Raw genomic sequence first — 12,343 nt, forward strand, 5'->3', positions numbered from 1 at the left:
CCTGAGTCATTAGAGACAGGCTTCTTTAAATGTGTATGTCAAAATACTGGGTATTGAATTCTCGTTTTCTACATAAGTAATCCCCCAGATTATTTTTGACTTCTAAGATAAAAACCCAGAACCATTTTCCATAGGTTTTTGGGTTCCTGATTCTTTTTGAATGTAATTGATGACTCTTCTTTTACTTTGATTTCTCAGCAAGGAGAACTAATGAAAATGAAAGGAAATGAAGAGTTTTCCAAAGAAAGATATGATATAGCTATTATCTATTACACCAGAGCCATTGAATGTAGGTAAGAGCAAAATGGAATATTGAGACCCTTTCTATGTGGCAGATCACGTTAGAATGCTAGTCAGTATGAAAGAAACACAAGATGAGGAACTGGAGAGTATCTTCAGTTTGCTGTGCAGAATGTTTTCTCACCCGTAGGTATAAGAAACATGAGGTGAACTGAATAGATGAACTTAAGTTATATAAGTTAAGCCTGTTAGGCAAAATTTTGAATTTGCTTCTATCCTGCCCCAATTTGTTCCCAAGCTTTCTAGTACAGGGTCATCTGTTTTTTCTTGGACTCATTTTCCCTTCTTCTAATTCCTTCCAAATTATTGACTGATAAGAAAGAATTAGTTACTAATTCTTTACTAATTAGTTAACTAATTAGTTACTAGATGTCACCCATTCAGGGATTTGTGCTTTCTATGAGGGAACTTTTAAAGGATAAAAGTTGGGATTGTTGAGAGAGTACATGTGTTCTGCCTTATCTTCTATTTGTCCAGCTGCTAGAATTTTGTAGCATTCTTACACGTGTGCCTCACTTGGTTCTTACTGACATCTTTGCTGGGCCACCTAATGCTGTAGCAGCCTTAGGAGGGTGTGCTGTAGACAGCTGCGCTCTTTCCAGATGTACCCATCGCCACAGGGAATGAGTGAATCTAGGTAGCAAACCACATTTGGAAGGTTGCCTGTCTGCTCTAGGAGAGGTGGAGATAATATAGGTGAAGTAAGAGGTGGAAATAAGAGGTGGAATAAGATAAAACCAAATGGGACAAAGCTTGAAGTCACACTGTTTAAATTACGGTTGCAGTTTACAGATGTCCTTTGTCAAGGTGGTACAGTTCTGATTTACATAGAAGTGTTCTGTCCTCTTCAGTGACAACATGCTTGTAGTTCGCTAGATTTTAATGTCTCATTTGGTCCTCTCAGCAGCCCCAAGAGCGTAACAGAAAAAGCAAAACTTTTAGTCTTCATTTTGAATACAGAGAAGTTGAGTTGATTTGAACAAGCCCTTCAGGAAGTGAAGGAACCAGGACTTAGCCAGTTAGGACTCCAAATCCTATATTCATTTCTGCTATGCCAAACAGATATGAAGATTTTGAAAATTTTTTCTTGCCTTATGATTTCTGTGTTATGTTCTTATTTTAAATGTAATGTTCTTCACTGATGAAACACTATTTTTTTTTAAAGGCCTGAAAATCACCTGCTGTATGGTAACCGAGCTCTTTGTTTTCTTCGTACTGGACAATTCAGGTAAATTGCTTAGAGTGCTTAATCACTCAGCTGTTATGCTAAATACCTATATTTGAGAAATGTTTCTGTTTGCAGTTATGCCAGAAAATCCTTCAGTAGTTCTTTGGCAGAAATAGTTAAATGGTTAAAGAGAGCTCTGTAGGTTTTATATATAAAAACAGCAATGACAGAAACTGATTTTTTTAATAGAGTGGATAGCATATGCTTTGCATTATTTTAAGCACTTGAAGTAGGTTATTTAATTCTCAACAGCACATTTAATAGGGCTTCCCAGGTGGCTCAGTGGTAAAGAATCCGCCTGCCAGTGCAGGAGATGTGGGTTCAATCCCTGGGCTGGGAAGATCCCCTGGAAGAGGAAATGGCAACCCACTCCAGTATTTTTACCTGGGAAATCCTATGGACAGAGGAGCCTGGCGGGCTACAGTCCATGGGGTTACAGAGAGTCAGACACAACTGAGCGACTTGGTGTATTTAATAGGTTAGATAATGTTATTTTCCATATTTTACGTGTGGATAAACTCATACCATTAGTAATTGTGAATTTCGTTCTACCCTGCTCCATTTTTTTTCAAGCTGTGATGTAGTGATGCCAAGATTCAAACACAGCTCTTACCTGATGATGCATAATCTATGTTTATAACACCTATAATATATTACCTTCTTTTGCTCTTAGCTAATCTGTATAGTTCTGGAACAATTCTTGCTGTATTTGTTTCTTCTGTATAAGTATGACTAAAACTAAGTAAATGTCCTTCATAAAGAAAAGAAAAGTTTAATGATTTAACTATGGGAGTGAAATTGTAATTAACTCTTAGTTCCTCATGTTGAAGTGAGCTAGTATTTATTAGTTGAGAAAGATTGTTGACAGCGCCCCCATGATTTTATTGTCTCTCAGCTTACAGTTTTTAGAACTTAAATATTAAGTGTGAGTGTTGAGCAGTGTAGACTGTTAAATTTAACTGTGTCTTACAGGATTCCTTCTGGAATACATCCATTCAGTAGAAAAATACTAAAAACAAACTAAAAAACCACGTTAGAGGCTGGGATCCTCAGAATAAAGCTGCGTAGGCGTAAGGTCCTGCTTAGTTATTAGTTATAATTCCTATTTGCATCTTGCCTTTCTGTTGCCCAAAATAAAAAGAGAATACCTTGCAAGTTATAGAATTCTCACTATATATGAAGAAAGAGGACACCAGTTTCTCAGGGGAAACTGTTTTCCTGATGTTTGGTTCCGGAAGAAATTTCTTCTATGATTTACAAGTAATATGAACTGAGTGATGGGGTAGAGAACAATCTCAGCAGCATTCCTGTTCAGAGTAAAAGAAACACACCCTGAGAGTGCAGTTTTGGTTTTCATCAATAGTTTTTGAAATTAAGATTCTTATAAGAGCAGAGAGTCTGCTGTCAGTTGTTTTCCAGGGAGAGTACTTGCATTGAAGTGTGGGAGGTGGGAGCGGGGAGTATGGTGTATTCCAAGTATACAGTTTTCAAAAATAACATTTATGTTTTTCTTTTATTATAAACAGAACACTTTCTCATGGTAGAAAATTTGGAAAATACAAGAGTTTAAAAAGAAGAAAATAAAAAATCACCTCCTCGGAGAATACCGCTGTATTAACGTTATGCAGCTTTTAAATGGCTTAAGCCGTGGATAACCGAGGCTATCTAGTCTAGAGGAATGGATGGGCTTGACACAGTCTTCCATCAGTACCACTGTCCTCAACTGGTTCTGGCAAGAAATGGGCTGCACATGTCTTTAGGTTACTGCCTCTGGCTAGGTCCAGACTTGCAGATATCCTGTGCTGTTTAAAGGCCATTCTGTATGTTCTTAAGGTGAATAGCTTGGCTGGCAACTTGGCTAGCCTCTTGTGAAAATCGAGGCGCCTATTTGAAACTTCAGAGTGGGTCGAAGGTCATCCCCTCTGCATAGGGGATCCCTTGGAGCTGAGAGGCAAATGAGGGGTTCTGCCTTCTTTTGTGAGTGTTAAATGCTAGACACTCAAGTAGGAGCCTGCTGAAACTCTGCTCTGAAGGAGGTGCATCAAAGCCAGGTAGCCTGGTGAGGTCAAGGTCAAGATCAAGAGTAGGGTTGTGCATCCATCCTTGTACCTCCCAGCTGACGGTCTAGCTTTGTGGGTCAACACCATAGCAGTTTCCTGTAGAGGCAGGTCAGCACCATTTCCTTGTTAGGCAATCACCAGTATGTGCTGGATGCTTGTTTAATGTCAGAAGCATGATGCCACCCTGGTTTTACTGGTGTTTGCCACCTCATTCACTATTTACATGACTTGCTCAGTAATGGAGGGATAATGTTTCCTGAACCTGCAGTGCACGTAACTCCTTATCAAGTGAGTAGATGATATGACTTCAGAAAAGAACACACTGCCAGCGATTCAGATGTGTCCTTGACCTAGGAGGACCCATGCCATTTAGCTGAGTTATCAGGGTTGAGAGGTGTTGAAGCCCTCGTCTCTGAGGGCTGGTAGATCTGTCATGGGAGTCTGGCTGAGCAGCTGAGGGTGAAGCATATAGCCTCCCTGGCACTGTTTTGAGTGCTTTTCCTGTATTAACTCATAAAAGCCTCCCAGCCCTGTGAGATAGGTGCTGCTGGGTCTTTCTTGATGAGGAACCTGAGGCCCGGGCGGTTAAGCAGTGTCCTCAGATACTCACTGGGTGGGTGTGAACCCAGGTGGATGCACAGTCTCTACGATTAATCACCATGCACAGGTGATGATAGGCTCAAACAGCAATGTGAAAGTTGAAAAAAATTAATGATCTAAATAGTCAATAAACATGATTATCCTTACAGGACATGCAGATTAAAAACTGTGAGTCTCTCTTTCGTACCCATTAGATTGGCAAACATTTTAAAACCTCATAGCACCAAGTGTTTAAGAGGACGTGGAACAAAGGAAACTTTCATACTCGGCCGGAGAAATGTGTAAATCGGTGCAGTCACTGTGGAGAGCCGTGTGGCAAGGTGAAGACGTGTACTCTCCTGCCCGCTTCTGGGCTACCCGAGAAGATGTGTGCAAGCCTTCATTAGAGCGTTATGGTTAAGAGTAAAGAAATGGAAACCACCTAAAAGTCCATCTATAGGGAATGGATAAAATGAATTATGGTATATTCATACAATGGAATGCTGTGCAGCAGTTAAAATGAATGCAGTGTTGAGTGAAAAAGCAAGTTGCAGAATGATTTGTACGGTATGATGCCATTTATGTGATGTTTTGAAATGTGCAAAATGATATGCATATGCATAATTAATGCATAGTATGTATTAACAGTGACTTTGAAGTGCACGGGCATGTTAAAATACCAATGGAGTGGCTGTCTCTGGGGAGGGAGGGAGGACAATGGATTGGAGCTGGGAAAGATGGTTCACAATGGATGTCACCTGTGACAAACCTGGCAAGAAGATCTGAAGTAAATATGGCAAAATGTTAAGGTCTTGCTAAGCTGGTACATGGGTATTGATTATGTTAATGTTATTCTCTGTACTGTTACATATATTTGATACAAAGTGTAATTAACAATGCACATAAGATGAAACACCAAGCATTAGGATAAAGTAAGTGAAAAATAATCTTGAAAGGGGAGAAATACAAATATTTTAAGGCCGGTTTGGCTGGGAGCCTGAGGTGAGGTATTTGTGGGGAAAATGTTTCACTCAGAAATGGTCAGCGTGGTGGCGGAGGTTTTAATGCCACGTAGTCAGTTTCTAAATCTGACCACCTTTGGGTGGATACAGGTGAGGCCAAGAGCCAGTCAGAACCCTTACCATTCTCCAGAGGTGTGCCGCTCCAGGAAACCCGGGACGGGGCTGGGGTGAGGGAGGGGAGGGCAGGCTTGTGCTCCCTGCCAGCCTTTCACGCTGCGCCTGTGGGCGGTGCATCCCAGAGTGCCTGGCTGGGATGAGATGTCCGTTATCTTCCGGTCTTCTATAAGTCCCCGTTTTAAATAGAATTTGAGAGGTCGAGGGCATCTTAGAGTGATGCTTTTAATTGAGGTAATTTGAAATTTTCAGATTAGAACAGAATCTAGAAAAAGCAATCAGGCATCTATAGCCTCTGTGGTTGCAATAGTTATACAAGGTAGATGATTAGGGTTACTGTTTAATTCATTCTCAGTGGGACTCGCGTGTGGAAATTTGAATTCTTTGGTGGGATGGAATAAACTGTGTAATAGGAAATGTAATTGGAAAAGGGGAAAGCTTAGTCTTGGATATTTTAAATTTACTTGGGAAGAGTATAGAATTTTAAAACTTGGTGTTTACTCTGATCCTTTGGTATTTAACTACACTTAGATGGTATTCCCTTCTATTAGCTCCCAACTTGTGAATAATATGAGGCAGCTAGATTTTAAATGATTGTGTGTGTGTTTCTGAACACATGTGTGTGAGGTGTAAATCAAGTAAATTGTATGTTTTTGTGAGAATTTTCAAAAATCTTAGTGTATGTGGGGCGTTTTTAGTGTATTGGTTGATGAATTATTCCTCACTCGGTTCTCTTACTTGTATGATCTCTATTTTGCTTAAAAAAAAAATGCTGAATTTGCTTTTGAACGAAATAGTTACTTTATCAGTCTTATTTGAGGTCCACCCCTTTTTAAAACACAGTAACAAATGCACATCATAAAAAATTAAAAGAGAACAAAAGGATAAACTGAAAACTCTTGCCCACCTGAGACCCCTGCCCTAATCCCTTTCTTCAGATCCTTAGGCATTTCAGTAATATTTTATGCCTTTATGAACACTTACTACTTTGAACCAGATGAAGTTGCCATTTTTATAAGTCAGAATAAGGCATTTTCATTTGGTTCAGTATAATGTATGTGTCTTTTGTTTTAACATGGATAAGAGCATATTATACACTCTGTTGTACATCTTGCTTCTTTTAATATTTAAATGTTGGAGTTGTTGCACATCAGTGAATACTGACATCTACCCCAGTTTTTATTCATGGCTGCATAGTGTTTTACTGTGCATTAGTTTGTATTAGAACATAGCTTATTTCCAGTTTAAAAAGTTAGCTAAAACTATGTAATATCCTTTTATGTTTAACACTCCGATTCAAGTATACATAGATATATAGGATAAATTCCTAACAAGAATTTATTTTACTTGGATGAAAGAACATACGTAATTTTACTTCCAGACACTAACTTTTGATTTAAAATGTATGTGTGATTAATAGTCACTGCATATTTGACAGTAACTGACCATTCCATCTGAATCCTGCTTTTGTTGCTTCATTGTGAGATCGAGAAACTTGGGGACTAAAAATGTTACTTCTTTGTGATCTGGTCAGGCCCTGAAAGTGACGATTTGCCATAAGGGGGAAAGATGATAACTCTTCTGGGCATTCAAAGTTCTCACGTACGTAGGTGTTGTGGTTTGAGAAAGTCAGTTAATAGCATCTCCTTCCCCTCCCAAGTCCAGAACTATTACTGCACATTGAAATCACTCGAGCTTTGAAGAAATCCACCCCAGTTACCCCTCCAAGTTCTCATTTAATTGGGCATCGGGCTTTTTTAGAAGCCCCCCAGGTACTACTAATGTGCAGCCAGGACTGCCCACTGGTCTAGAGAGAGTGTGGGCTGACATTAGAAGGGGAGCTGGGACTGAGCTTTGTGGGACAGAGAAAGTGGCCGATGAGAGAAGGATGAAGCTGCACAGGAGACTCCTACGAGGTTCGCCAGAGAGCTAGGAGGAGAGTCAGTGTAGGATCCTGGAAGCGAGTGAGAGAGTGGCCAACAGGGCCTGTTGCTGGGAAGCCCTTTGGAACTTGGGTTTAGTTCTATGGACACCTTCTAGTCCCTAGGGAGAGCTGTCAGCGGGAAGCTTGGCACAGATGCCAGGCCTGAGTGGGCTCAGAAGTGAGGATGAGGAGATGGAGGCAGCCAGCACAGGCAGCTGGTGAAGGCATTCAGGCAGAGAGGATGGGAGAGTTTTGCCATTGTATTCAGGTGATTTTGGCTGCAAATAATAGAGATCTCTTAATTCAGCTGGTTTAAATGGGGAAGAAAACTTACTTGATCCAAGAGTTCCAGAAGACGGTCCTAGGGTTGTGTATGTAGTGACTCGACAATGCCATCAAAGACCTAGTGGTTTTTTTCCAGCCCCACCGTGTGACTTGGACCTCAGACTGCCCACCCCCTCAGGATGGCAGGAGGGCTTCTGTAATTCAAATACCACATTGGACATTACACCCTCCCGCAGAAGGGTGACTCTTGTACTACGCAAAAGAAAAACTGTAATACACATATTGAGAAGTGTACAGTTCATAAGTGTGCAGGTTGAATTTTTCAGATGCAAATAACCATACCCAGCATCCAGATCACAACCCCAGTACCCCGGAAGTCACCCTTGTTCCCCCTCAGTCACTGCCCACTTCCTCCCCCAGGATAACTCCTGTCCTGACTTCTGACACCATAGGTTAGTTTTGCCTGCTTTGTGCAATATAAACAGAATCATGTGATCCGTGCTCTTTATGTCTGGTTTTCAGCATTGTGTTTGAGACCCATGTTGTTGCATGTAGTTGTGAAGTGTTCATCTATTGCATGAATATACCACGTTTTATCCATTCTATTGTTGATGGGCATTTGGGGGTTTCTAGTACTTTTACAGATAGTGTCATTGTGAACATGTCTTCATTTCTGTTAAGTATGTAATAAAGGAGTGGCATTGCTGGGACAGGAGCGTGTGCTTATGCTCAGCTGTGCACATAATTTGCACCCTGGTTGCATCATTTTACACTCCTGCCAGCAGCACATGAGAGTTTCAGTTCCACGTCCTCACTAACACTTATTATTTTGTGTCATTTCATTTAGACATTCTGCTGAGTGTGTGGTGATATGATGCTGTGATTTTAATTTGCATTTCCTTAATTTAGGAGGTTTAAGTTGAGCGTTTGTTTATCATATGCTTATTGACTACTCAGATATCTTTTGTGAAGTGCCTGTGTTGAGTCTTTTTTATTTTTCTCTTTTGAGTTGAATGTTTTATTAGTAGGTTTTTAAAAAATATTCTGGATAGGAGTCATTGGTCAAAATATGAATATTACAAATGCCTTCTCATGCTCTGTGGCTTGCCTTTTTTGCTTTCTTCCCATGAATGCAAGTAGTAATTTTAATGTACTACAATTTATCAATTTTTTTCCTTTATGGTAAGCACTTTTTGTGTTCTGATTATAATCTTTGCCTACTCTGCAAAATATTCTTTGTTTTCTAAAAGCTTGACCAATTATTGGTATTTAAATCTCCTGTCCATCTGGGGAACCCCAGGTGGCGCTAGTGGTACAGAACCCACCTGCCAATGCAGGAGACATAAGACACAGGTTTGATCTCTTGGTTGGAAAGATCCCTGGAGAAAGGCATGGCAACCCACTCCAGTATTCTTGCTGGGAATCCATGGACAGAGGAGCCTGGTGGGCTACAGTCCATGGGGTGGCAGAGAGTCGGACTCGACTGAGATATGCCATGATCCGTCTGGAGGTGTTTTTTTGTATGAGGTAGGGGTCAAGGTTCATGTGAATGTCCAGTTGACCCAGCCCTATTATTTTTTTCTTCTGGCCTTTGTTTTTGGGCCCAGGATCACCCCCCTCCCCCACTCCAGGGCCAGCCTTGGTGGAGCTGCTATTCCCAGGGCAAGAGAGGGGGGCTCCCCCTGCCTCTGAGGGACATGGCCAGAGTAGGGTGCCTCGTTGCACCCACCCTCGCCTTCTTGTGGAGCCTGTGAGTGGAGCTCAGACTGCTTCTTGCTGCTCCCTAGTCGTGCTCCTCTTGAGGTCACCCAGAACCTGGTCTTCCCTGCAAGCTCAGACTGCTTCCCAGCATAGCCAACCCCCCTCAGCCCTGCCTCTCCTTGCTTCTTGGGCCCCTGTTTGGGAGCCCTCCCCTGGTCTGATCCTCTCCCCCAGCTTCACCTCTGCCCTGAGGCCTCCAGAGCAGCTCTGCTGAGACAGCCCCTTGGTGTCTCTTTCCTGTGCTGGAGACCATAGGCCTCTGCCCTGTCCTCCAGCCCTCACAGGCCCTCGGCCTCTGACTCAGGAACCCTTGCTCTCCCTGCCCCTCCTCTCTACCTCCGGGATGTCCACTCTCTGTCCCCCAGACTCTGTGCACGCTCTGTTCTCTCTACCTGGGACACTTTTTCCCAGCATCACAGGGTTCCCTCCCTCCCTTTATTAGAGTTTCAGCACAAATATCACCTCCTCCTAGAAGCCTGCCCTGACCCTTTTTCCTGATAATCGACTCTCTCCACCTCATTAGCTTTCATATGGCTTGGAAATCACTTGTTTTTTATTTCCATATTATCTGTCTCCCACTGGGATATTAGCCCCAAGAGGGCGGGGCTGTGTCCAGTTTGTCTACACTGTGTCCATAACACGGTGCCCGTATGCCCATATGTAGCAAGTGCTCAAGAAGTGGGTGGGTGGGTGGATGATAGAGGAGGAGGAGGACTTTTGGCTTCTCCATTTGCTTGCAGGCCTCCCCCCCAACCCTCCAACTTTTTTGTGCTGCTGCCTCTGCTCTGCCTCCGACGTGTATATGGAAGACACATTTACTCACGCATTCGTTCACTCAGTGTTTGAACGTATAAAGAATGCATCAGCATCTCTGCGTAGCAGGCTCTGCACCACTGCAGGGATATGGAAGAGACCCCTCAGCCGACCCAGCCCCATCTTTTCCGAGCGTGTTTTCTCTGTGCACTGCAGCGTTAGCTTTGTCATGCAGATCGGGGGACTGTATCAGGATCTGTAAGGGTCTGTTTCTGATTTCTGTATCCTCTTGTGTTTGTCAGGCCGTCTATCTTTAGATAGCTTTCGAATTTTATCTTTAAAAAAATGTGTATATGGTCTTTTAATAGGTATTGATGTTTGGTAGAATAAGTTACCTAGTTTTATTCTTTGTAATCCTTTTGTTTGTTTTTTGGTGGTCTTTGTAATCGGTCTTTAAGAGTGAGCTGTCCCCTCAGTTCTGGGTCACACCTGAACTGTGTATCCCTAGACCACTCAGTGCAGAGTAGGTTTGCGATGATTGGCTTAAACTTACTAGAAATTATCTCTAAGTCTTGGAGGTGGACCCTCACAACACGTGTCTAGCAGTCAGAAGAGGAGGTTAGCTGCTGGGTAAATTGCCAATAGTGTTTGCTTAGGGTTTGAGACATTTATTTATTTTTACTTGCTTTTTAAAAGATGAGCAATCTGAGCAGATTAAAAGTCAGTAGGAAGTTGCATGACAACATGAATGTACTTCATACCGCTGAATTTTACATTTGAAATGATTCATGGGGTAAATTATGTGTGTTTTACCACAATAAAACATACTGATAGGGTAAATTCCTGAAATGGAATGTGTGATTTTACAGGAGAGAGAAGGGATGATTGATACTGTAAGAATGGGTAGTTACATGGCACAAGTGGAGGAGTCAGCCACAGGAGGAGGAAGAAACTTTCATTGTAAGGGAGAAAAGTTAGGGCTAGATTGAGAGAGTTCTCTTTGATATGTTCAGTTTACTCATTGAAATAGGAGCAAAGCTCATCGGCTGAAAGGGAGTTGGCAGGAAAGGACCCAAGTTTTTTTTTTTCTTTTGACCACTCTGCGAGGCATACGGGGTCTCAGTTCTCTGACGAGGCATCAAACCCATGCCCCCCTGCATTGGAAGTGCAGAGTTTTAACCACTGGACCACCAGGGAAGTCCTGGAAACGACATAAGATTTGAAATGGTCATTTAACAAAATTAGAGAGTAATTTGATCTAGAATGTTGGTTAACACCGTTGAAGACCCCTTTGGGCCTTCCTGAGTAAGTAGTACTCAGGAAGTACTGCTAAGTATCCTGAGTAAGTAGTACTCCTGGTGTGCTCTGCCGTGTTTTTTCTCTGGTAGTACTTGGCTCCCTACATGTGGTCCTGGAGAAAGCAGGAAGCAGGGCTCGTCCAGAATTGGGTTTTGCCGTAGAGCAAGGTGTAAACATAGGGACAAAGAAGTATGCAGCTGCATCATGGGAATATGAAATGAGGAACCAGCGAATCTTAAGATAGATCAATAAGGAGGTTTAAAAAAGAGAGAAAATGGGTAAGCCAGTGAGGTGAGCACCCTGAGAAGCTAGGAGGAATAGCTGAATAAGTAGGATGAAAGGAGCTATGATATCAGGGGAAAGAGTGGGATGCCTGAATTAATGATTTTGGGCTCTGAACAGTTTTGAGCAGTGGTAAAGGGAGGGTGGTGGTGGATGGCTGAGCTGGACAGAGGAGGCCATTGATTGTAAGGAAACTATGAGAGACCTGGTGTTAGACCTTAGTACTCGACAGTTTACAGTGTACTATGCTTTAGCATAGTATCTGAAAACAGGAAAAACCAAAATTGTCATCTTAAAGATGAGAAAGTGACCCTAAACAGGTTAATTACTTCCTATCCGCCCCAGTGAGAGTTGGTGATGGCGCTGGACTTAACCTCATGTCCCAACTTATGCTCTGTCCATTATAGCTTAGCCAGTATGTTACGTGAAATATCTGGGACTTTTATTCTCTAAGATCAGAAGTCTTGCTGACAGTACTACATAGTACCAAAAAAACTCCATGTGAGTAATAGTAAGTTAGGGATAGGTGAGATGTAGATAGTTGTGTGCAGGAAACACTCCAGAAATATTGAAAGTAGCTATTCTTGGGTAATTGTGATTGTGACTCTGGGTGACTTTTTTCCTTTGTTTTGCTTTTCTGTATTTTCCAAATTTCCTATAATGGACATATATAGACTAAAAAACTAGATTGTATATGGAAAATTAAAGTACAAATAGATAAGCACTATATAATACC

The 12,343-nt window shown here is 42.0% G+C and overlaps 1 protein-coding gene across 12 annotated transcripts in view; it reads left to right on the top strand.

The window, feature by feature from the left end:
- TTC3 (tetratricopeptide repeat domain 3) overlaps nt 1-12,343 on the top strand; it is a 119,812-nt gene that overhangs the window by 21,031 nt on the left and 86,438 nt on the right. For 8 of the 12 annotated variants that reach the window (XM_019964128.2, XM_019964119.2, XM_070796795.1 and 5 more), the window contains 2 exons: nt 199-293; nt 1,466-1,528. The exons of 2 other annotated variants lie outside the window; for them this stretch is intronic. In XM_019964128.2, coding sequence (XP_019819687.2) covers nt 199-293; nt 1,466-1,528 — 158 coding nt within the window. Of the gene's footprint in view, nt 1-198; nt 294-1,465; nt 1,529-4,408; nt 4,735-12,343 lie in introns of those variants that run through there. 2 more of the 12 variants (XM_070796803.1, XM_019964171.2) reach the window with 2 other exon arrangements.

Source organism: Bos indicus, chromosome 1, assembly GCF_029378745.1.
Source record: "Bos indicus isolate NIAB-ARS_2022 breed Sahiwal x Tharparkar chromosome 1, NIAB-ARS_B.indTharparkar_mat_pri_1.0, whole genome shotgun sequence".
Lineage (NCBI taxonomy): Eukaryota > Metazoa > Chordata > Mammalia > Artiodactyla > Bovidae > Bos > Bos indicus.